This window comes from Garra rufa, chromosome 10 (genome assembly GCF_049309525.1).
Source record: "Garra rufa chromosome 10, GarRuf1.0, whole genome shotgun sequence".
In the NCBI taxonomy this organism is placed as follows: Eukaryota; Metazoa; Chordata; class Actinopteri; order Cypriniformes; family Cyprinidae; genus Garra; species Garra rufa.
In genome coordinates this window covers 25,819,476-25,846,923 of record NC_133370.1, presented here as the reverse complement: position 1 = coordinate 25,846,923, position 27,448 = coordinate 25,819,476, and the positions used below count along the sequence as shown (strand labels likewise).

General features: G+C 35.0%; 1 protein-coding gene across 1 annotated transcript; it reads right to left on the bottom strand.

Moving 5' to 3' along the window:
- Positions 1-9,190: 9,190 nt before the first annotated feature.
- On the bottom strand, positions 9,191-26,574 carry glis1a (GLIS family zinc finger 1a). The gene is made up of 6 exons (XM_073849407.1): positions 26,446-26,574; positions 25,293-26,362; positions 16,284-16,445; positions 13,600-13,710; positions 12,738-12,882; positions 9,191-9,324 (listed from the first exon to the last, which is right to left on the bottom strand). The coding sequence occupies exons 2-6, from the start codon at positions 26,235-26,237 to the stop codon at positions 9,191-9,193; spliced, it is 1,497 nt and encodes a 498-aa protein (XP_073705508.1). The 5' UTR covers positions 26,238-26,362; positions 26,446-26,574.
- Positions 26,575-27,448: the final 874 nt, after the last annotated feature.

Sequence of the window (27,448 nt, the reverse complement as noted above, 5' to 3'; positions counted from 1 at the left end):
AATGCAGAATTGGTGAGCCTTCTGAGAGTCTTCTGAGACTAAAAATCTTACGGTCCAAAAACTTTTGACTGGTAGTGTATGAATTCTTTGTCAAGGCCAAATGATAGCATCTCTTCTGCTTTAAAAGAGAGACATCAGCATTCACGCACATTTACTCAAAACGAAACCGCAAATCACTCAAACTCTCACATTTCATAACAAGGTTTTGAAATAACAACAACACTTAGTAAGCAAAGTCTCCTAAATGCTTATTTTCTGCCAAAAGAAACAGATTTAGCAAGAGATCAGATTCTGATGGCAGGAGTTAGGAAAGATAATTTAGTTATAAAATCTATAATATCATTTAAAACGCATTTGGGAGAAAAAAAAAAGCCACAAACCCAAGCTTTCAGCTGGCACAGAGAGTGTGCGTGAAGTGTTAAGTAGGTTCTGCTGATATGTTTTGCTATTTGATAAAACAGATTTCCTGTTTACAGCCACAGAGTTTGCAGTGCCGTTTTTTGTCACATCACCTCAAGAGTGATTGTTGTTTACACAAAGCAAGTCATGGCATGTGTTTCTTTTCCGGACGCGTCTGGATAAGCAAACGTTCGGAAACAAACAGTGCCTGTTTGTGGTGAATGACAGCATAACAATACACTGCTTTAACAACAGCAATAAAGAAAAATGAAATAATGAGAGGAATCATTACTGCCATTTCTAAGAACCGAATTTTAGTGACCACAGCAGTGACCACACTTGCAAAAAAATCCCTATGATCTCTGAATCGCCCATATGGCGTAAGATTGTACAAACATTTTAATGCAAGACATCCAGATCAGATCAAATCCCTTCACAATCGGGACATATTTGCGTGACAGCGCAACAGTAACTTTTAGAGAACAGGTCACGGGTTAACTGTGTGCTGTAAAAAGGACCCATGCGAATGAATAATAATAATATTTTTCTACTGAAGAAACACGTGTTGCCACACTTCATAATGTCTTCGATCTTGGGGCAGGGACGATTTGCTCCCATCGGCTGTGCTGTTTTAATGTTTCACATCATAAGCACATGTTGCTAACTGCTGTGGTTGACGCACATATATGCACTGCAGATGGAGTCCTTCACTCAGTGACAAATAGCCAATTAGACTCAAGTTAAATTGCTCCCATATGTATCAGACAAGCAAACTGGATGTTTCCTATGCTGTATGTTTGCTAAAATGTATGTGTGACCACAAAACCAGTCAAAAGAGTCAATTTTTTAAAACTAAGTTTTATACATTATATGAAAGCTGAAAAGAAACTTTCCATTGATGTATGGTTTGTTAGGATTTGGGAGAAATACATCTATTTAAAAATCTGCATTCTGAGGGTGCAAAAAAAACGAAATATTGAGAAAATCGCCTTTAAAGTTGTCTAAATGAAATTCTTAGCAATGCATATTACTAATCAAGAATTAAGTTTTAATATATTTATGGTGTGAAATTTACTAAATATTTTCATGGAACATGATCTTTACTTAATATAATGATTTTGGGCATTAAAAAAATATCGATCATTTCGACCCATTAAATGTTGGCTATTGCTACAAATATATCCATGCGATTTATGACTGGTTTTGTGCTCCAGAGTCACATATGGCTATCTACAAATACACTGATTTGCTTCTGAAGGCCTTTATTAACCCACCAGAGCTATCTGGAGCACTTTTTATAATGGATGGATGCACTTTATTGGATTTCTAATTTTCTAATCTCAACACCCTTTCAATACCATTATAAAGCTAAAATTTAATGCAAGACATCCGGATTAGATCAAATCCCTTCACAATCGGGACATATTTGCGTGACAGCGCAACAGTAACATTCAGAAAACAGGTCACGGGTTAACTGTGTGCTGTAAAAAAGACCCATGCGAATGCATAATAATATAATAATATATAAAGCTTGAAAGAGCCAGGACATTTTATAACTTGGATTGTATTAGTCTGAAAGAAGAAAGTCATATACAGTACACCTAGGATGGCTTGAGGGTAAAAGTAAATCGTGGGGCAATTTTCATTTTTGGGTAAACATTTTTGGGTATCTCTTTAAATGCATGAGCATCACTTTTCTCACTATACTTGGGGTTAACAATTTATCTTGGGTATTAATATTTGCATGTTTCAGTGTCATTTATCGGAAGAATGTAGCATGTGACTTGTTTACATAACAGCTCTGGAACGGTGCATCCTCATTATATGTTGTCGACTGCTGATACATTTTTCCTGAATTTGCCCTTTCGGACTATTAAGGTAAGAATGAAACTCTCTTCTCTTCTTCACTCTGATTGACTTTTTCCCTCGAATGCTGAAACAGCTGTTTATACAACACGCTTTGTTTCCGTGACTGTTCGAAACACGTGAATATTAGGCATGCGATTGGGTGTCTGTTGCTAAGCATCAAACAAAGACAAACAAGACAAGTTTGTCACCGCAATGACTGGGTATCACCACAAAAGCAATGCTAACCGGAGCAGGGTTTTAAAGGTGACATTTTATGAAACTCTGACTTTTTCTGTGTTTAAGTGCTATAAACACAGAAAAAGTAATTTTTTTGGCAAGTCTTTCTCTGCAAGCATGTGAAACAAACAAGTCTTGCAGATTTCGCTCCCCCCGTGAAGTAGAAATCGGGATCTTATTATAATATTACCGTACGTTTCCAACCACAGTGTTGTCATTGTGTTTTCTAATATAAACTTGCAATTTCTTTCCCAGCTAATTTTCCCTCACACACAAAACTGACAGTTTTTGTTTTTAACATAAACTATTGTATTTGACAGTTTAAGCGCAATACGACATGAAAGACAATTTAGTTTAGTACTCAGATGCATGTGACAGCTGCTTTCTGTGCGCATGCTTCAGATGTGTGCGCTCAGAAAACCGTATATCAAAAGTTAAAACAAATATGGTTTAAAACGAATGATTTCAGCGCAATAGATATGATAATCAAAACCAAACAGATGATTTTTGGCAGAGTATCTGAGGCATCGGCAGGGTATGCAGGTGCATATAGACCCAGTCAGATTAGGGACCTGCTGAGCTGAGCTGAGATGCTCGGGACCTAACCCAGACAGAATTCTTGGCCCGAATATGACTGAAGCTCATGTCTTTTTCTCTCTTTCTTCTCCACTACACTACCTGCTGCTGCAGCCATTAAAATAGTTCAGTTTTGGGTTTTTAATGGCAAAGTGACTATATTTTGTCTCTTTATTTAGATAGATCTTAATTTAGATATATGTTTACTTTTATTTGTGTGCACTTACAATACCAACAAAACGTTGCGCCTCTGTAAAATTACAATACCAACAAAACGTTGCGCCTCTGTAAAATAAAAAAACAAACAAACAGGATGTGCTTTCTGCCGTCTCGCTCTTAAACAGGAGGCTTCACAAAAAATTAAACTGAAACTCAGCGAATACGTGCATGATAAATGCATCTGTAGAAAGCTTTAAATTACTATTTTAAAACAAAATAATTCAAATCAAAAACAAAAACTCTTTCATTCTGTAATCCAGAAATATCTGTAAATCCGTCAAATTTCTCTCTAAAGGCGCGTCCAATGAGGAGTTGGCGAGTAAGCAACAGCAACTTCATTTTTGCGACAGAACAATCTAGTTTATTAATAAATAATTCAAATATCTCCTTACTATTTTCCCCCAACACATTCAAGGTAGGCTAATTACTTTAGCTGGGGTTTTGAAACAAGCTTTAGCCTATTGCATGCGCTTGAACGTGGAGTTCTTCCAGCTGCGCAGCTGGAGGAATTGTTTTTTTTTTTCTATTGTTTGTTTTTTGGGCTAATATTGTGTTTGCATGCAGGACAAATAGCCTACGGCAGCATTTTAGTACTATGTTGACAAACAAGTAACTAAATAAATAAGATTATTGTCATAATATTTTAGGAATAAAGTAAAATTTCAATAATAAAATCATGTTATATTGCGTAACTATATCCAAAGTGTCATTCTTCACATAACATAAAAAACAGCAATAAAAACGTATGCTTCAACTTGGTTTACTGGCTGATTTATGAGAATAATAAAACAATGTTGGCAAAGTTATATTGTTGGCTTTTCTGAGAGGCTGATAGATTGATTTCATGATGAGACATGAAACAATTTATTTAATTTTTATTAAATTGTTCAGATTTTTTTTCAGCATGCATTCAAAGATTTATTAATGTTTACTTCACGCAGCAAGTAGGCTATTAAAGAGAAAAAGATCACTGATTCACATGCCACTTGAACTGAGATGATTACAGTATCTAACTACAAATTAAAGAGCATAAAAACACATTTATTGTTTGTATTTTAATTTATCATAAAATTGACATTATTAATAGGCTGAGACTTTGTGTTAGAATAAAAGTAACAAAGCACAAAGCCTCATTTGGATTTAGAGAGCCATGCACGAAAACAGCGTGTTTCTACTTCCAGTCAAAATAGGCATTTTTCAAGTAAGGAATAATTGACGACGGTCCGTAGAATTCTTAGTAAATAATGCACATCCGAGGTGGTGATGCGGTCATGACGCGAAGCGGAGTGGCCGTTCCACCTCGGGTGTGTATTAGTGATGGGAAGTTCGGATCATTTTACCGACTCGGATCTTTGAGTCTCGTTCAGCAAAATGAACGAATCTTTTTTCGAGTCATTTCGTTCATTTTACCAAAATATAATTAAAAAGCCATGTTTTACTTCCATAACACATGTAATGCTCATACACATTTATATAACGTTGATCACACCACAAACAAGACAAAACTATAAGCTATTAGAAACAAAAGATTTATGCATTGTTTACCTGGGTCTTCATGATTATAGCTCCCTCACTTCTATCTGTCCGGGTTCGAGTTGTTCGTTCATTACGTGACAAACCCATATAAGCTTAACTAACGCAGTCTGAGCCGGAAAGAGAATTGATTAGTTCATCTCTCGAGTCTTCGGGTCCGAGTCGTTCGTTCATCACGTGACAGCCCCATACGCTTAACCTATGCTGCTGGAGCCGGAAACAGAATTGATTAGTTCATAGGTGCGTTCCGATCGACAGGGTCCCTACGCAGTGTTCACTGCTCCCTACTCCCTTAGCACGGTATATCCGTTGAAGTGGACTTCGCTGACAATAATCGCTCATTTGGAATGCCCTGAAACGTCATCAAAGCAATTCAACGGCAGGGTCACGCAGATTATGATTTAACATAAATAAATATTGTAATTTATTTTACTTTAAAATTTAAATACATATAAACACATGTATCTAAAAAATATAGTCCAAATGTATATGTTTAGACCGTTAACAGATTAACAGATTTTTGTGGTCTTATCTCAGGCACTTTATTCCCCACACACAGCCTATATTTAACTATCCTGTGGTAACATTAAATAAAACAAGACAGAGCTTCACCCCGCCAGTTTTACTTTCATTCATAAAATACAATATGCAAATGTAACATGAATCGCCATAACCATTCATAAACACTCTAATTTGTATAATAATAACAACATTTATTGCAACCGCTCCATTTCAGAGCCTTTAAATAAACTTCAACGGCTCTGCTCCATCATTACTTCTAACTAGTGACGCGGTGCGCAATGACAGTTGGGTAGTTTTCCCCGTCCACTTCCTGTGAAGTGAAGTAGCGATGTTCCCTTATTCCCTATGACGTTCGCAGTGCCCTTCGAACTGAACATGTTCGCTCCCTTCGGTTTGGAATCTCACTTAAGATGGCGGAACACCCTGTGAAGTCCACTTCGCAGTCCACTTACGGTCGAATGGAACGCACCTCATCTCTCGAGTCTTCGGGTTTGAGTCCTTCGTTCATAGTTGCGCAATTGCGCATGCGCGACTGAACGAATCACTCCCCAAGACGACTCGTTCTTCTCGAGTCACATAAAGATTCGTTCAAAATGAACAAATCGTTCAAGAACGACCCATAACTAGTGTGTATTATTTTCTAAGAATTCTACGGCCCGAAGTCAATTATTCCGCTTATACTACAGTTACCACACCTCAAGACATCGATCAGATGATATATTTCAAGACAATCGTCGGGTTTTTATCCTTAAAACGCTATTGTGAGTAGGATTAATTTCTTACGCAGCTCAGCCAACAGCTTCGTTGCTAATTTCAAAACGTCATTTTAGACCTAGTAACGACGCTTGAGCCGTTGATAGCAAACTAATGCAGTTAATAATAGGGGTGGGAATCTTTCGGCACTTCACGATCCGATCCGATTCCGATTCTGGGAGTCACGAGGAGTCCGATTCTTGATCTACATTTTTTCCCCAATTAATTCTTCTGCTGTGCAAATACAACTTTAGAATTTTAAAACATGTAAAATTGCAGTTTCTATGCTTTTTGTTTATTGAAATCTCTGTAAAAGTAGGTGTGTCAATCTTCACTGGTTTCAAGATTCAATTTAATTACTGTTTTAATTATCAACTAAATATCACAATGGGACACATTCTCAGTTTTCAATAGTATTGCACATGGCTACATTTTCATATACGTTTTATGTCAAATTTATTTTGTGGCAATTTTACTTTATTTTTTAAATTATATAAGCAAGGTACTTTTTAAAACAAGTACTTATTTAAAATAAGTGTTCTTTAGGTATCTGAAAGTTTACAGACAACTTTTTCCTCAGCATTACTGCAGTTTTATTGTTACTGATGAGATCATAGACAGGCAGCTTTAACAGGCTGCATTCAAACTAATGCACAGCAGTGGCGAGCGGTGACTTTTTTTTTTTTTTTTTTACCAGTAATGCTTAGTGCTAAAACCACCAGTAATACCAAAAATAATAATATCTTTAGATTATTTAGATACCAATAAAATCAGAGACGAAATCATATTTTAATATTTCCTCTTTTTTATTATTTAAAAAAAATTACAGACATTTTATATAGGCTTTTTTTTCAGTGGGCTTTAAAATAATATACAGTTAGGATGTTTTTTTTTTTTTTTTCATTTGATTTAGTCGAGTAAGTTGCTCATCAAACACAATATGATTTTCGGCAATCAGGATCTGGCAGCAACAGCGCGTTTTTCCGCTTGGCCGAGCGCTTCGCGGACAGCTTACCCCGCGAAGGCAGCATGGGGACACCCAGGCTAGTTTTGGGCTGTAAGGACCTTTGAAATAACTGAAATCGTGTGGCGAAGTGATATAGACATGTACTGCGGTCAAAAGCTGACTGGAACTACGTTCGCCGTGCGTTTCCCTGAAAATAATGCACACCTCTAGAACGTTCGTCAGCCAATCAGATTCAAGCATTCAACGGCCCTGTAGTATAAAATGATATAATAAATGATCTCTATGGTATTTTGAGCTAAAACTTCACAGACACATTTGAGGGACCTGATACTTATACTACATCTTGTAAAACTGGGGATAATAGGATTCCTTTAAAGCCCAGGTAAAAAAAACAACAAAACAAACAAAAAAAAAAAAACGCTCATCTAAATAACATTTCTTTACCTGGGGTTAAAAGCTGGGTTTGGAATGATGATAACCTGGGGTTGAGCACAGCGTGAAAAGCCTTATACTGTATAATGATGTTCCTGGTCATATAGTGTGATGCTTACACTGACACATTGCTTATCCTCACCTCGGCTGATTGAGCTTGTTGTTGTGCAGATAGTTGTGAAGGCTGATGCTGCTGTGCTCCATGATGCAGTGTCTGCTGGGCTGCTCCAGAGATATGGCTCTGCTACAGGATTCATCCTCCTCTGGGTATACTGGAAAAAAGAGATGTCTTTATAATTATAATATTTTTGATGAAAGCCAAGTCATAACATGACGGTTGAACCACTGATGTCACATGTACTATTTTAATGCTGTGCTTACTACCTTTCTGGACCTTGAATGTGTCAGTTATGTTGCTGTCTATGCAGGGTCAGAAAGCACTCAAATTTAATCAAAAATATCTTAATTTGTTTTCCAAAGAGAAATGATCTTACAAATTTGGAAAAACATGAGGGTGAGAAATTAATGACAGAATTTTCATTTTTGGGTTTACTACCCCTCTAAAACCAAATGTATCTGTAAATGTAGCTGCTGAAAAAAATAGCTTTGCCATCACAAAAATAAATTGCATTTTAAAATATATTAAAATAGATCAATACCAATTTTAATTGGAATAATATTTCACAATATTACATTGTACTGTATTTTTGATCAAATAAATGAAGCCTGAAATAAGAGACATCTTTTCAAAACATTAAAATTACAGACCTCAAACTTTTGAATAGTGTACATCTATGATCAAGTTAATTTTATAATTCTATACTGTTTAATTTGTTGCAGTCTAATAAGGGATTTTAAGAGATCATGAAACACACAAAAACAAGCTTCAATATGTTTCCAAAAAAAGAACAACAACATGTTGCTCTGAGAAAGAGACAGTCACATGAGAGCATATCCAGCCAATTAAAATATTGGTAACACTTTACAATAACATGAACAAAACATGTATTACACTATTTATTAATCTTTATTAATCTTAATGAAAATACAATCGTTCATTGTTTGTTCATGTTAGTTAACAGTGCATTAAATAATGTTAACAAACTCAACTTTTGATTTTAATAATGTGTTATTAATTAAAAATTAACATCAACTAAGATTTATAAATGTTGTAGAAGTATTGTTCATTCTTAGTTCATGTTAACTGGTTTAGCCTGTAAAGTGTTACCAAAGTGTTAAATGCGAACTTTAAAACACATATCACATGATTGCAAACTGTGTGAAGTCTTGCTCATTCATTGGCAAAAATGTTCAAAGAAACCTAAAATCTGGGTTCACTGAGAGAATTACAACATGTTAATGTGCTTTTAAATTTTAAAACCGAACAAGAAGTGAACCTCATAACACTGCGGTTTAATTTCCCTTAGTCTTCCTGATTATCAAGGTCAGAATGAACAAAGCTGTCAGCTTGGCTGGCTGATGTTAAACATCCCTCACAGTCATTCTTCACTGGAAACACAGTTGTTTCTTTCTTATTCATCAGAATCAGACGACTGAAATATCTGTGGCTTCTGTCTGCCTTCCACATCTCTTAGAAAAGTCGCGAGCAGTCTAAGGCAATTAGTGCGGACTGCCCTCATGGATTTTCACTTCAGGTGTTGAATAAAGGAGCCCAGCGCTGTCTGACAGCTTCTTGACTCGGTCTCAAGCATCTGAAGGAAAAGCGGCTGGAATGGAAAAGATTCTGGAGTGTGAGAGACATGCGTGGGGTGGCCGCTTGCCCACGGTGGGTGCCCAGCGGCTGCGCAAACACTGCTCTTTTGAGCTCGTCGGAACAGCTGATGTCAGAAATAGTACGTAGTGTAAATGATGGGTATAGGGAAATGAGGAAGGGAGTGGACGGGGCTCACTGGTCTGAGCACATTCTCCCCTGGACACATTTGTAATGCTAAATGGCATGCACATATAAACAATTTTTTTTTCTGCGCACTGGTTAAAATTGGACAGTGGCTGGAATTATACAGACTGCTTGTGTGCAGGGTTTTACAATGTCATCTTTCACTAGCATTGGGTTCTTTTACACTATAACGTTTAAAAGTTTGGGGTCAGTATGATTTATTTATTTATTGAAAGAAATGAAATGAGCACAAAAATGCACTTCAAAGGTTAAAAGACAGTAAAGACATATTATAATGTTACAATTTCTTTTAAAAAAAAATTCTATTCAACAAATAGTAATAATATTTCAGATTTTTAATTAAAAATAATTTTACTGCATTTGATTCTTGAAGCATCTTGAAGACATTGCCACAGTTCTTCTGGATTTAGTCTGTCTCAGTTTGTTGTTTCTTCATGTAATTTCAGACAGACTGGATAAAGATGAGATCAGATCTTTGTGTGGAGCACTGGCTGGTGTCAAACTTCTTGTCTAAACTATTATTATTAATCCAATTAATGGCAAAATAAATATTTGTAAATGTAAACTGGTATTTCCCACTGACACACTACAGCAAAAGATAGAAATAACTGACTTTAAACAATTTTTTAGCTGGTAAAAATACTAGGTTTTTATTTTTTTTATTTTTACTAGGTAAAAATTCTTTCGGGTGCGTTTTTTTAAATCCATAATTAATTTACATTTTAATGCTAATTTACACTCTTGTACTTGCGGTTATTTTAACTTTTAAATTGTACTGCATATTACACTGTCTTATCTTTTGCATATCATGATTAATATTATGTTTAGTTTTATGCTCAGCTAGAAAAAAAATTAGGTAAAAATGTACAATAGGGAACACATATTCACTATTAAATAGGAGTTTTTCCTTAATAAACTCCTAACTTGCTGCTTATTAACAGTTAGTAAGGTAGTAGTAAATATTCAAATTACAAATATACAAAAAAAATTATAAATGAAAAATTATTAAAATACATTTTAAAAATTAAAAAAGTTGGAGATTTCAAATTCTAAAACTCAGAAATAAATTGTTCAAAAATTAGACCAAAGTTCGAAGTTCTGAGTTTCACAGTAATGCTCGAACTGAGAAATTTGGCCAAATACTTGTGTCAGAAAATTGTAGTACAAAAAATTAAATAAAAACTAAACAATAAAATAAACCATATAATTAAATTGTATTAAATGCCACACATCTAAATTTCAAATATGCTAATTCTTTTTTAAAGGGGTCATCAGATGCCCATTTTCCACAAGTTCATATGATTCTTTAGGGTTTTAATGAAAAGTCTATAATATACTTTGGTTAAAAATTCTCAATAGTAGTGTAAAAAACACCCTTTTACCTTGTCAAAATCAGCTCTGCAAAAAACTAATTTTTTTGCATGGTCCCTTTAAATGCAAATGAGCTCTGCTCAGCCCGCCCCTCTCTGATGTGGGATTATGAGCCGTAATGTTTACTTTAGCCGCATTTAGCCTCGTATAGCCGTATTTAAAGGTGAAACTTGGCAACAAGCACATTATTAAGAAAGGCCATTTGCAAAGATGCATAAAAAACCCTTAAACTCACTTCTGCTGTGGGTGAAGCTGCATCAGGAGCGATTCGCACAAACATAGACGCATATGTAAATCAGGATCGGCGCTTTCCTTTTTAAAAACGAAAGTAACGCTATCCTCTGCATCTTCAGCAGCTCAGATGTCGGGAGTAAATGACTGCTATGTTCATTATTACATCCAACAACAAAACACCTCAATCGCTCAATTGGAGACATTCTCATCTTCCCCTGCACCTGAGTCACACAATGGCGATCAGAGTCGGACTGTTTCAGCTCGGTGAGGGCGGGTCTAAGGTAAGACACTCATGTCAATCAACAATCGTGGGAGCTGTCTCCGTCGGTGTGATGTCACAATGACAAGAAGCTGAGAATGACCTGATTTTAAAAAGGGGATTTTACTTTTAAAGATTAAAAAAATACCACTGAGTGGATTTTTATCATTGTAGGGTGGTTGTGTACACAAACTGCCAACACACATTCATGTTCACACAACATGTAAAAGTGAGTTTTGCACCCGATGACCCCTTTACAGTCTTTTTGTAATTTTTTCAAAAAATAAAAATTATTCTGTGCCTTGTTTACAAGCAGAGGAAGACGGATGCTGTACGAACAGTCTTTGTAAACATGTCTAAAGACTTTGACAGAGAGGATGACTTGCCATTTTTTGCCCAGCCTTACTTATTCAAACCAGAATATACAAATGATGAACTAAAGCCCAGGACACACCAAGCCGACAATTGGCGGGAGAATTGCCGTTGGGGCCGTCAGTGCGAGTAAGAACTCTGATTGGATGTTCAGTTTACTGAATGAGCCAGTGTCAGACAATTAAAGCAAAAGGGATGAAAACGAGTAAGTCAATAAAGGCGACACAGACGCCAAAACGCTTAAAATGCAGAAAATTATCAACGTAACTGATATTCAAAATGGTAAGCAAGCACTGCTTTGTAATTTGGTATATCTGCGTATATCAGGTATATCAATGTTTAGTTTTTTCCTTTTGAACGACGAACATATAATATTGATAGCTGCTGATGTAGACAGCTAATTCCTCTCATGCAGGCACAGAACACACGTTATACTTTGTAGTCAGCTGTAGTCTGTGCGGTGTGTTCAAGTGCAGCTTTTTTGTCCAGTACTTGTGACATGGAAGATTAGAAATTGTTGAATAAAGTTGTTATTTTTTTTTTTTTTTTTGCACACAAAAAGTATTCTTGTACCTTCATGATATTACAGTTGATCCACTGATGTCACATGGACTATTTTATCAATGTTCTTACAACCTTTCTGGGCCTTTAACATGGTAGTTTTGTTTGTCTATGCAGGGTCAGACAGCTTTCGAATTTCATCAAAAATATCTTAATTTGTGTTCTGAAGATGAATGAAGGTCTTAAAGGTTTGAAACAACATGACGGTGAGTAATTAATGACAGAATTTTCATTTTTGGGTGAACTATCCCTTTAAGATAACAAACAAAACATGGGTCCTTCTGCAAAATATATGTACTTTCCAAGCAGAAAAGACCAGCATGAATTTCCTTTTGAGGACGCTGGTTTGTATGAAATGTCAAGAGGATGCCAGGACAAGCATCAAAAACACAATATGCTGGTCATTTCTATCTGGCACACCTTCAGTTATGCACCACAAACTGTGTAAAATGTTGAAACGGCAAAATGTCTCTCAGCCTTCCAAAGTCAAAAAGCCCAATTCAGGATATACCATAAGCTATGGAGAATACACCTACCAGTAAAGCCTTCCTGATGAATCTCAGTGAGGGATGCAGGGTGCCTGTGGTCTGGACTCTGTACTGATTGAGTAGAGCCATGGAGATGCTGCAAGCCAAGGCATACATCCACAACTTCCTGCTCCACCTTATTGTGTATTTGGACCTGTGAAGATATAGAAAACAAATGCATAAAATGTACATTACTCATTTTCTACTTCCTATTTCCTAAAGCAGACACCATACTGCACTTTGATTTATAAAGGCATAACTAAACTATGATCTGTGGCAGATTTGGCCCAACTAAAGTCAAAAAGAGAAAACAGAGTGAAAACTGACATGAGATCAATAAAAATTCAACTAAAAGAAATGCCTTTTTTCAGTTCCAATTTGGGCGCATTTACTGCATTTTGCCTGTACTGCTTGACAGTGAGAGCAGCGAAATCTTATTGAGGCTTAAACAACTTTCTGTTGTTGATTCATTTGAGCATTCAGCAGAGCTGCTGAGCATGTTTGCTATTTGCATGTCACATCTGGCCTCTTGAGGAATAGCACTGCACTGCTTATTAACTGTATTACGGGAACACATGTGTTCCTGCTTAGAATGCCAAAGCCATGGGAATACACAAAGATCTCCTTCATTCTCCTTTGTTTGGAAAGCAGGAACAGCCCATAAAACAATAGGCCTTTTCATCAAAGATCTCTGGGATGAAGATTACTGATGAAGTTAATGCATTAAACGATGTGACTTCATTTATCAGGTCATTAAGATCATCTAATTAGCTGCACGCTGTGTGTGCATGTATTTTTGTTTTTAGGTTATTAAATTATCGAATGAGGCTGAGGGTTTGATGCAAAACTAACAAACACTTGAAATTGTTACCTTGTCTTGTGCCTGCAGGGCTTTACTGGAGTGGACCTTGACATGTTTGCGCAACGAGCTGGGGTCGGTGTAACGTTTGGTGCACCCTGGGAGCTGACATGCATATGGTTTCTACCAAAAGTGAGCATAAAATAATAAAGCAAGAGGCACAGCAGAAGAGAAAAGGGTAAATTAGTCATTCAAATGTTAATGAACAATGAACTGAAAATAGAATTTGAAAATAATAATAATTTATAAATAAATATTACATTTCTTGTTTTGTACAATGCCAGTCAAAAGTATTTGCACAGTAAGATTTTTCTAAATAAGTCTCTTCTGCTTACCAAGCCCACATTTATTTGATCCAAAGTACAGCAAAAACTGTAAAAATGTAAAATATTTTTACTTTTTAAAATAAAAAAAATGTAAAAATTATTTTAAAACTGTTTTTTATTTGTTTTAAAATGTAGTTTATTCCTGTGATTTCAAAACTGAATTTTTAGCATTATTACTCCAGTCTTCAGCGTCACATGACCCTTTAGAAATCATTCTAATATGCTGATTTGCTGTTTAAGAAACATTTAATATTATTATTATTATTATTATCAATATTTAAAACAGTTGAGTACCTTTTTTCAGGATTGTTTGCTGAATAGAAAGATCCAAAGCTCAGCAGTTATCTGAAATAAAAAGCTTTTGTAACATTACTATACCATTCAAAAGCTTGGATAATAATTTTTTTATATATAGAAATTAATATAATAATAATTTATTTAGAATGGATGCTTTAAATTGATCGAAAATGATGAAAAAAAAAACATTTATAATGTTGTAAAGATTTCTATTTCTATCTTCTGAACGTTTCATTCATCAATGAAACCTGAAAAAAATCTACTTAGCTGTTTTCAACATAATTATAATAATAATGTAGCAAATCAGAATATTAGACTGGAGTAATGATGCTAAAAATTCAGCTTTGAAATCACAGGAATAAATTACATTTTAAAATATATTCAAATAGAAAACGGTAATTTTAAAAAGTAAAAATATTTCAAAATTTTACTGTTTTTGCTGTACTTTGGGTCAAATAAATGTACGTTTAGTGAGCAGAAGAGACTTCTTTAAAAACATTAAAAATCTTACTGTTCAAAAACTTTTGACTGTGTATATATGCATTTTTTTTTCTAAATTTGGTTGCACCATATGACTTTGATTCAATGAAAATAATTAAAATATTGATAATATTTTAACAAAAAATCAAATCATCATATTAGAATAATTTCTGAAGGATCATGTGACACTGAAAACAAGTGATGATGCTTTTGCAAATTCTGCTTTTGCCATCACAGGAATAAATTACATTTTAAAACTCTTAAAATAGAAAATAGTTAACAGTAAAATATTACTGTTTTTACTGCATTTTGTTTTTAAAATGCTGCCTGGGTGAGCAATAGAGACTTAAAAAAACATTACAAAATAATCCTTTATTTGAATAGCATCTGTAGCACTTGTTGTTTTTGACTTTTGACTAGGCAGCAAATACAGTATTAAAATGATAAAGAACTACTTTAATTTCTAAACTCAAAGTATAGGACAGTTCACGAAAAAAAAAAAATGTTTTCCGATGCTTCACATGGCTTCATCAAACAAACCTTCCACAGGATATTACACAGGTGCAGAGCGATACACACACAAAAAAGATTCAGTAAATATTATGAAATCGCCGCATCTGTCCACTTCAAATATTAATCGCACATGTCACCCAGAGCTACACAAATTCTTAAAAAAGCACTGACTAATCAATAATGTCGAGTCTCTAAAAACGCACTTCTTACATCATGCATTTCAGCTGCACTTTTAGAGAGTGCGAAGAAAAAGTGAATGCTTTCCTGGATAACTTTCCCAAAGTCTGCATTACACAGATATAACACAGAGTGACATAATTCTAACAACCCTGAGCAATCACTTCCACAGATGTGCTCCACTCATCTACGTGACGAATCACGACATTCGCACGCTTAGCACATCTCCAATTAGAAGCGCGACGGCTGCCATCAGAAGCTTACTGACAGCAGTGAACGAAACCACCCTGCTTTGAATAAATCAGCTCTGTTGACTTAAGTGCACTGAGAAAACCGATATCACTCGCAGGCTGGTTGTTACACAACTCTACAGACTGGCATGAGAGCCGCAGTGGGAGAGTTGTGGAGAGAGATGTGCAGCCAGAGCTGGTAGTCGCTAAAGTGGCTCTCTTTTTTTTTTTTCTTAAGCCATTAAAGTGAAAGGAGATCTGACCAGTGTTCCAGACTATAATTCCTTACTCTGAATTTAGTGTAAATAAAACCCTGTTATTACTACTACTACCATGTCTGGAAAAAATGACAAGTAAGCTTCCCTCGCTTGTTTGTTTTCATTAGTGGTGTACACCTTTCGCAGACTAGGTCTAAGTGCAAATTCGTGATGAAACACAATTATATATATATATATATATAGTGGGGTCCAAGAATCACTAATAAAAAATGCATATTTTGCATATTTATAATTAGTTGAAGAACTTTTCTCCTAAAAATGAAGAAAAGTGAGCTAAACTAATGTGTGCGTGTAAATATTAATGTTATTCTGAGACATTTGGACTTTTTTCCGCAGTGCTTTTTTAATGTTTTTGTGTTTTAATTTTATAGACGCATAAGAGTGGTCATACATACCGTGTCCAGGTGTGTGCGCTGGTGTTTGGCCCGATCACTGGAGTTGCTGAAGGCCTTGAGACAGCCGGGATGCTGGCAAATGTAGGGCTTCTCTCCGGTATGGCTGCGTAGGTGGATCTTCAGGTTCTCAAGACGGGAAAATGCCTTATTGCAGCCTTCAAACTAGAAGACAACACCCAAGCACAAGAACATGTGAGGGGAAAAAGTCTTACAAAAATGTTACTGTATTTACATGTAATTGCACTTTACGATTTATGCTTTAGTGGCATACAACATGCTTTGTATGTAAGCAGGGATTAATATATGCACTTGCAATTGATTGGAAGAAGATATTAAACACAAAGCAGATTTTTTTTTTACTTACTGCCATTCCAAAAAGCTAGAAGACATGTCTTGTCTGATACCAAGTTACGCAAAGTAGAAAAGTAAGAAAGTGGTGGCATGAAATGTTTTCCATGGCTCTTTTTTAAAGCTCAAATTGATATCAGTTTTGGAACAGGAAAAGTTTTTGCTACTGTGACAGTTATGTAACGTTTGCAAAGATGTGAAAAACAGAATTTTCTTGAATTCAAAAAATTTAAATCCTGCCATCGATTACTCACCCTCATGTTGTTACAAACCCATATGACATTCTTTCTTTCATAGAACACAAAAAGAGTCTTTAAAGAATGTTAAAGCTGCTTCTTGCTGTACAATGAAAGTGGATAAGGACCAAGGGCTGTCAAACTCCAAAGTGACAAAAAAGCACAGTAACAGCATCATAAAAAAATTTGATGTGACCTATAGACTTTATAGTTTTGCTCCAAATTCCAAGTTTCTTCTGAACACTTAAAGGGATAGTTCACCCCAAAAAGAAAATTCTGTTATTAGTTACTCACCCTCATGTCGTTACAAAGCTAGAAGACCTTTGTTCATTTTCAGAAGACAAATGAAGATATTTTTGATGAAATCCAAGAGCTTTCTAATCCATAGACAGCAACGCAACTGACATGTTCAAGACCCAGAAAGGTAGTAAGGACATCATTAAAATAGTCATGTGACATCAGTGGTTCAACCTTAAAGTCGTCATGACGTGAGAAATCACATTTGCCTTGATCTTTTGGTATATCAGAGGTCTTTGTACCATTAAAAAACATCCTGCAAGTTTCATAGCTTAAAACATCCTCCTTATTATAAACAAAGCATTTATTTACTTAAGCTCCAAAAACAGTTTGTTTGGATCTGAGGTGCAAGATGATGTCACAAGTAGGGTTGGGTATCGTTTGAATTTTTTTGATTCCGATTCTGGTTCCGATTCTGCTAATCGATTCCAATCCTTATCAATTCCTTATTGATTCCAATAAGATAAAAAAATCCATTAAAAAGTTTTAAGTCAAACACTTAGATGTCAAACATACTTATCTTTTGCCTATGGTTTTACTAAAAAAAAAAAAAAATACCACAGAAACAAACAACTAGACTAATATCAATTTCAAACATTAAATTGTTAAAGACAAGTAATAAAATAGGAACAAACAAATCAATAAGCAATAGCATAAATAAATAAAACCAAACAAATGTCCGGTACAGAAATTGAAATCAAAAGTTTAAAAACACTGCATAGTTTTCTTTTCATAAATAAAATGTTGATTAACCCTCATTAAATTTATAAAAGATATTTAGCCAGTTAATGATTTTCTTTTGTTCTTTGATTAACATTAATGACAGGCGGCACGTTTATTAGACGACTGTCTCTTTAACACTGAACACAGATCTAAAAAAATACTGTTACACATGCATTTTCTTTCTCATCTGTTTACATTCACTCAAGACAAAAAAAACGCTGTGTTTATGAGGATATGCTGACGTATTTCATGCATAAGGGTCAATAAATGTGAAAGAGAAGTCAGTTCCGGGACGGAACAACCTTTTCTGCAGTGGAAATGCATGGAACTGTTTGAGAACGGACACAGGTCTGGAACCTGCATCGCTCCGTGCTCGCTGCACGCAAACAGTTTGCAAGTTCTTTTCCTTCCTGCACTTAAATACTTTAAAAATCACATTAAAATGTGAACACAGGAATCGTTAAACGTGTCTTATCGAATACCTGGTTATTGGAAATTTGGAACCGGTTCTAAAATGGAACCGGTTCTCGATACCCAACCCTAGTCACAAGAGGGCACAAACATTTGCATAAACACTGCCTCCACAGCAAGACATCGACGAATAGTCATTAAAGGCTTTAGTCATCCTTAAAGGCTTTAGACAGAGGGTCAGAATTCCTCAAGGAACATATTAAAATAAAAAAAATCCATGTCATGACGCATTTAATTTGACTAAGCTACAGGAATACTTTTTGTGCACAAAGAAAACAAAAATAACGACTTTATTCAACAATTTCCTGTGTTCTGTTTTAGTAAATATCTTAATTTGTTTCATGAAGATGAACGAAGGTCTTACGGGTTTGGAACGACATAAGGGTGAGTAATTAATGACAGAATTTAAATTTTAGTGTTCTTCAGAGGAAAGAAAGTCATTTAGGTTTTGAAAGGCATGAGGGTGATTAACTGCTTTAAGCTGAAAATGATGTTGGGAAATGAAAGACATTAAGCCACATAAAACTGTTATGCTCCTATAGTTGTAAATTACTATAAATGCTATTCATGTTGTCAATTCATGCACATTTATGAGGCTTGTTCCGCACACAGACACACATGCCACACTACGAAGTTTATTAAGCAGACATGTTCAAAGCTGGTTCCTGTTAGAACAAGGCTCTGCTAAGATGTTTGAGTTGGAGAGAGGCCAGCGAGGGAGTCAGTAATAAGCCCAGCTGATTCAAGGTGGCAGCCGCAGTCATGCAGACTTTTGGTTGGAGCAATTCTGCAAAATTATAAAACACATTTTGGCGGTCACAGGTGTGATGTCATGATGAGGTTATATGAAAAATGAACAGGGTTTTATTGGGCATCTTTGCATTAATGCATTTACGACTATAAAATTTAAATTAACTAAGTTGACGTTTCGACTTTTTTTTCATTTAGCACACACGTTTGTCCAAATCAAATATACTTTCAGTGAAGTACACTTACGCTAGCAGTCAAAAGTTTTTGGAGTAAGATTTTTATGTTTTTTAAAGAAATCTCTTCTGCTCACCAAGCCTGTTTTTTTTGAGCCGAAGCACAGAAAAAACAGGACAATTTTGAAAGAGATTTACTATTTAAAATAAACATTTTCTATTTGAATATACACTATAATGCCAAAAGTATTCACTCACCCCCTTTTAATGAACAGGCTTGACTGCTTTAGTCATTTTTCATGAGTACAAATCTTAATGTTTAAGCATAAAATGATATTCTAGGGAATTGTGTGCTTCTAATTTTATAGCAACAGTTTGGACAGGACCCTCTTCGATTCTAACATGACAATGCCTCTGTGTATAAGGCAAGGTTCAAATCGAAATGACTGATTCAGTCAGTGTGGAAGAACCTGACTGGTCTGCATAAAGCCAAGTCCTAATCCCAGCTGAACTCCTCTGGTGTGACTTTAAATGCAGACTTTGAGCCAAAAACTCATCACCAAACACCAATGACTTGGACGGTCGTGGCCAAAAGTTTTGAGAATGACACAGATATTAGTTTTCACAAAGTTTGCTGCCAAACTCCTTTTAGATCTTTGTTTCAGTTGTTTCTGTGATGTACTGAAATATAATTACAAGAACTTCATACGTTTCAAAGGCTTTTATCGACAACTACATGACATTTATGCAAAGAGTCAGTATTTTCAGTGTTGGCCCTTCTTTTTCAGGACCTCTGCAATTCGACTGGGCATGCTCTCAATCAACTTCTGGGCCAAATCCTGACTGATAGCAACCCATTCTTTCATAATCACTTCTTGGAGTTTGTCAGAATTAGTGGGTTTTTGTTTGTCCACCCGCCTCTTGAGGATTGACCACAAGTTCTCAATGGGATTAAGATCTGGGGAGTTTCCAGCCACTTAGTTATCACTTTTGCCTTATGGCACGGTGCTCCATAGTGCTGGAAAATGCATTGTTCTTCACCAAACTGTTGTTGGATTGTTGGAAGAAGTTGCTGTTGGAGGGTGTTTTGGTACCATTCTTTATTCATGGCTGTGTTTTGGGGCAAAATTGTGAGTGAGCCCACTCCCTTGGATGAGAAGCAACCCCACACATGAATGGTCTCAGGATGCTTTACTGTTGGCATGACACAGGACTGATGGTAGCGCTCACCTTTTCTTCTCCGGACAAGCCTTTTTCTAGATGCCCCAAACAATCGGAAAGAGGCTTCATCGGAGAATATGACTTTGCCCCAGTCCTCAGCAGTCCATTCGCCATACTTTTTGCAGAAGATCAATCTGTCCCTGATGTTTTTTTTTGGAGAGAAGTGACTTCTTTGCTGCCCTTCTAGACACCAGGCCATCTTCCAAAAGTCTTGGCCTCACTGTGTGTGCAGATGCGCTCACACATGCCTGCTGCCATTCCTGAGCAAGCTCTGCACTGGTGGCACTCCGACCCCGCAGCTGAATCCTCTTTAGGAGACGATCCTGGCGCTTGCTGGACTTTCTTGGATGCCCTGAAGCTTTCTTAACAAGAATTGAACCTCTTTCCTTGAAGTTCTTGATGATCCTATAAATTGTTGATTTAGGTGCAATCTGAGTAGCCACAATATCCTTGCCTGTGAAGCCATTTTTATGCAACGCAATGATGGCTGCACACGTTTCTTTGCAGGTCACCATGGTTAACAATGGAAGAACAATGATTTGAAGCATCACCCTCCTTTTAACATGTCAAGTCTGCCATTCTAACCCAATCAGCCTGCCATAATGATCTCCAGCCTTGTGCTCATCAACATTCTCACCTGAGTTAACAAGACTATTACTGAAATGATCTCAGCAGGCCTTTAATGACAGCAATGAAATGCAGTGGAAAGTTTTTTGGGGATTAAGTTAATTTTCATGGCAAAGAAGGACTATGCAATTCATCTGATCACTCTTCATAACATTCTGGAGTATATGCAAATTGCTATTATAAAAACTTAAGCAGCAACTTTTCCAATTTCCAATATTTATGTAATTCTCAAAACTTTTGGCCACGACTGTACATGCACTACATGGACAAAAGTATTGGAACAACCCTTCTTTAAAATAGAAACAGGCACTTCTAAAACTGTGGCAACAAATACGGAAACAAAATTAATGTATTTAAAAATTGTATTTCCATCTCTGTTGCAAAAGTTTTGGATATGTCTAAAATGACTGTACCCATAGTTACAAATCATTGGTCTTTGGTGATGAGTTTTTGGCTCAAGGTCTGCATTTAAAGTCACTCCAGAGGTGTTCAGCTGAGATTAGGACTTTGCTTTCTGCAGACAAGTTCTTCCACACTGACTGAATCAGTCATTTCGATTTGAACCTTGCCTTATACACATAGGCATTGTCATGTTAGAATTGAAGAAGGTCCTGTCCAAACTGTTGCTATAAAATTAGAAGCAAATAATTCCCTATAATATAATTTTATACTTAAACATTAAGATTTGTACTCATGGAAATTACTAAAGTAGTCAAACCTGTTCATTAGAAGGGGGTGAGTGAATACTTTTGGCAATATAGTGTATTTTAAAATGTAATTTGTTCCTGTGCTTTCAAAGCTGAATTGTTAGCATCATTACTCCAGTCTCATGATCCTTTAGAAATCATTCTACTTTTCTGATTTGCTGCTCAAAAAACATTTATTATTTATGTAGAAAACAGCTGAGTGGATTTTTTTTCAGGTTTCTTTGATGAATAGAAAGTTCAGAAGAACAGCATTTATCTGAATTACAAATCTTTTTATCACATCACTTTCGATCAATTTAAAGCATCCTTGCCTAATAAATGTATTAATTTCTATAATTTCCTTGAAAATATATATATATACACTGACTGAAGTTTTTGAATGGCATAGTGTTTAACGTTACAAAAGCTTTTTATTTCAGATAAATGCTGATCTTTGGATCTTTCTATTCATCAAAAAATACTCAACTGTTTTAAATATTGATAATAATAATACTAATAATAAATGTTTCTTGAACATGAAAATGATTTCTGATCATAGGAATAAATTACATTTTAAAAAAATGTTCAAATAAAAAAGTTATTTTAAATAGTAAAAATATTTCAATATTTCTTTTGCTGTATTTTGGATCAATTAAATGCTTTTGAGCAGAAGAGACTTGGGTTATGAATGTGGATACAATAAAAAACAAATGTCTCAGTCTGTTAAAGCAGACAATTTCTGCATAATGCAGATTTAAAATGTTTAAATTGTAAAACTTTATCAAAAAGAACATTAAAGAATTACAAAAAACCTACATGTATATTATTAGCCATGCTGTTTACATTAAAAATCAGAATTTAATTGTACCAATAGATTATCTTTCAGGATAAAATGCTTCCCAAATGATAGTCCTCCGGCCACCACAGTTTAAAAAGAAAAATAAACAAATATAATAACAGCAAATGGATGAAACAATATCCCATGGCTATATTACATCATTAAAAAAAAACACATTTCCCATGTGGCACATGGTGAAGGAAATAAAGCACAGCTTCATCAAAGTATTAAATTATTAAAGGTCAGGAATCTGTCATTCCTGTCTACAGTAATATCTGTGTGTAATGGATAAAACTGCTGACAGTTACTGTATATTATATTCTATGTATTATATATCTTTGCAAATCTCAAAAATTGAGGATGAAACTTAAGTTCTGGTTATGATAATTCAATATCAATAAACAGAATAAAAAGAACATTTTGCAGTTCCCTCACACTGTATACAAGAGTCAGACAATGAATCAGGCAATGAACACCAAAAAAGCTTAGTCTAAAAATCCTTCTTCAAAGTTGTCGAATAAATTGATCATTGCATAATGTCAGTCTCCAGGATACTTTCATGAAGGCAATTTGTAAGTGAACTATAAACAACTCTAAAATGTCTAAATCTCTCAAATCTGCAATCCATCCATCTTTGGAGGTAAAGGGAGATTGAGTCCACATGTCTGTCTTTCTCTATTACAAATTCTTACTTCAAAGAACTGGCATAGTTTGAAATAAAAATGTCTGGAATTTTTTACTGATTAATACAAATTAGAAGTATTAGGACAACAACACCTGCATACAGTGTCTGGCATAATATTGTAATATACCCTGCCAAAAATGTTTGGTAATGTGAAATAAGTCCTTTATGCTCACCAAGGCTTTCAATTCAAAATAACTGTTTTCTGCTTTTATTCATTTTAATAAATAAATGTCATTTATTCCTCTGATGACAAAGCTGATTTTTTATCAGCCATTATTCGAGTCTTCAGTGTCACATGATTCTTCAGAAATCATTTTAATATGCCGATTTATAATATTTAATATTATAATTATTTAAATTAAAATCGTAATATAATTATAATAATATTTAATTAGTATATTATAGTATTTTAATATGATATACACTTCCGTTCAAAAGTTTAGGATCAGTATTTTATGTTTTTGTGAATAAGTATTTAATGCTCATCAAAGCTCATTTTTTGATCAAAAATACAAAAAAAGTATTATAAAATATTTTTGCAATTTAAAATAACAAATTTCTATTTTAATATAATTTAAAATGTAATTTATTCCTGTGATGCAAAGCTGAATTTTCAGCATAATTTCTCCAGTCTTCAGTGTCAAATGACCCTTCAGAAATCATTCTAATATACTGATTTATTATCAATGTTGAAAACAGTTGTTCTGCTTAATATTGTTTTGGAACCTGTGATACTTTTTAAGGATTCTTTGATGAATGAAAAGTAAAAAAGAACAGCATTTACTCAAAATACAAATATTGTCTATCATGTTTTTATCAATTTAACACATCCTTGCTGAATAAAAACATTTACTGACCCCAAACTTTGAAAAAAAAAAAAGATTTATATTTTAAATAAATGCTGTTCTTTGTAACATTTTATTCGTTAAAGAATCCTGAAAGAAGTATCACAGGTTCCAAACTATGTTTTTTAACAAATACATAAATTAAGCAGCAATTTAATAATAAAAATAATAAATCAGCATATCAGAATGATTTCTGAAGGATCATGTGACACTGAAGACTGGAGTAATGATGCTAAAAAATCAGCTTTGCAACACAGGAATAAATTCTATTTTAAAGTATATTAAAATAGAAAACCCCTATTTTAAATACCAATAATATTTCACAATGTTACAGTTTATTCTGTATTTTTAATCAAATGAACACATCCTTGATGGGCAGAAAACACTTCTTTAAAAACATTAAAAATCTTACTGATCCCAAACTTTTGAACAGCAGTGTATTTTAAAAGTACCTTTGTGGAAACTGTGATACATTTTTTTCCAGATTCTTTGATGAATAGAAAAAAAAAAGCATTTACTTGAAATAATAATCTTTTGTAACATTACAAATATCTGTTTTATTCATTTAATGTGTCCTTGCTGAATAAAAGGGTTTATTCCTTTAAAAATCTTTTGAATAGCAATGTAGATATTGTAGGTTATACAAATGAGCTCATTGAAAATGGCAGAAAAAGAGCCTGACACACCAGAAAATGTTATTTGTCCATCCCAGGATGTCATGTAAATATTATATTACTTTATATTAAATGTATAGTTTAGTCATGTCTAGGCAATAAATATAAAAATGAAATACATAAAATATACAAACAAAAATCATTAGGAGCCTTGATCTCCAGTTTGGGATAAAATGTTAGTTTGTTGTTTTTGAAAAATTCAGATTTTGCATTTTAGAAAAATCTTTGATCATTTTTTCAGTCAACACTACAGTTTGTGTAAAAATTGGAAAAATATATATATATATTTGTGGAATTTTGAGAGTATTTTTGAGACTATGAAACTATGTCCTGTTCCTGTTTTGTTACAGGGCAAATATGCATGCATGCTACTAAACATTATTGTACATTCACTTGATCAGGACAGTTTTTATGCATAAAAATAACTGAACTTACCATACATTTGTTGGGCTTTTCACCAGAATGCACTCTCATATGAATGAGCAGTTTGTATCGAGCATTGAAGGGCTTGTGTCGACGGACACATCCTGCCCAGAAGCAGGTAAACTCTTCACCTTTCCTCTGATCAACATGAACCTTCTCTATATGTCTCACCAGTTCTTCCTTCAGCCCATAGGTAGCCCTGCAATCCATCCATTTGCATGGCTGTTCTTCACTCAGGCATTCATTCAATCCCTCAGCTCCAGGAAGCCCACACAGTCCCAAATCATTCTTCAACTGCTGCAGTGTAGGAAGCTTTCCTGATACTTCTGTCTGAAGCTTAAGGTGCTTAGTTTGCTCCTTGGCTGAATCTGAGTCAGTGCAGAGATACTGAAGAAGTTCTTCCTTGTGTAGAAGCTTTTTGTTACAAAGATGAAATTCAGCAACAGGTTCTTGCTTAGGAGACTTGGGATACAAACATCCTTCTGGATGTTTCTCCTGCGGCTGTGGTGTGCAAGTGTAGAGAAGGTCCTGGGCCTCGGGTGGACCGCAGAGAGTTGAAAGAGATGGAGAAGACAAACACAGCTCTGATATTGAGCCAGATGAGTGGCTGGAGGAAGGTGAGGAGAAGGATGGAGAGAAGGCACTGAAAGATGACGTGGACAGAGAAGAGCAGAATAACGAAGGGGACAATGTGTCGCTAAGGTTATCTACAACTGAGAGAGTGCAGGATGTGTCAGTCTTCTCACCGGTGATATACGACACAACGGCTCTTTCTGTGCAACAGACCAAATCGAGATCATCTGTTGTTAGAGACACAGGCGACTCAGACAAGCTACACATCTTCAGACCTTCCATGTGAACTGCTTGGTTTAAAGAGGACAGGAACTTTTCATCATTGTTAATAAGGCCACACTGGTCCTGCTGTGCAACCGCTGGACTGAGACCAGCAGGCCTCATGACGTTCTTCCAGTTACTTTCCCTCTGAATGTGAATTATTAAATGGCCAACTGTAGAAATTCTTCAGAGGTCCCACAAACGTTTTTTAAGTGGTGACACACACACACACACGATTCACAAGGAACCTGGAAAGAACATCAGAATAATGGATGAATTAGGACAGTACATTCAAATCAGAGAAATCAGATTAAGTGTGTTCATAAAAGACCTCAAGAGGAACTGGAGGTGCATGTTGAGGCTGAATTCATGCGCAGGTTGATTGAGAAGCTGGTGTTTCCATCATCTAAATGGCTCCAGAATGCAAAGCTCTGTTAGTTCCTTCACCAGTCACTGTTTACTACAAAGGGAAATATTATAAGGTAATAATTATAATCAATATAATAACTACAATAATCAAAAGAACAAGAACAAGAAAACACATCCCCATGTTAAAAGGTTTAGGGTTATTAAGAAATTTAAGGATTAGTTCACTCTGGAATTACAATTTCCTGATCATTTACTCACCCCCATGTCATCCCAGATGTTTGTCTTTCTTTCTTCAGTCAAAAAGAAATTACGTTTTTTGAGGAAAACATTCCAGGATATAAGGTTTACATACACCTTGATCAGGGTAAATTTAACTTATTTTGTCTTTTGGGAAACATGTACATATCTTCTATAGCTTCTGGGAAAAAAAATGATATTTAGGCAAAATAAGAAAAATGTACACATCTTTATTCTGTTCAAAAGTTTACACCCCTGGCTCTTAATGCATTGTTTTTCCTTCTGAAGCATCAGTGAGCCTTTGAACCTTCTGTAATAGTTACATATGAGTCCCTCAATTGATCTCAGTGTGAAAAGATGGATCTCAAAATCAGATTCAGATTTTTTGGCAGATTCTGCAATGTGTATGTAAACTTTGGACTTCAACTGTAATGGACTTCAATGGGACCCAACAGGCTGAAGGTCCAAATTGCAGTTTCAATGTAGCTTCAAAGGGCTCTACACAATCCCAGCCGAAGAATAAGGGACTTATCTAGCGAAACAATTGGTCATTTTCTAAAAAAATAAATAAATAAATAAATAATAATAATAATAATAATAATAATAAATATATATATATATATATATATATATATATATTAGGGGTGGGCATAGATTAATTTTTTTAATCTAGATTAATCTAGATTAAATCTTGGAATTAATCTAGATTAATCTAGATTAAAATGGCT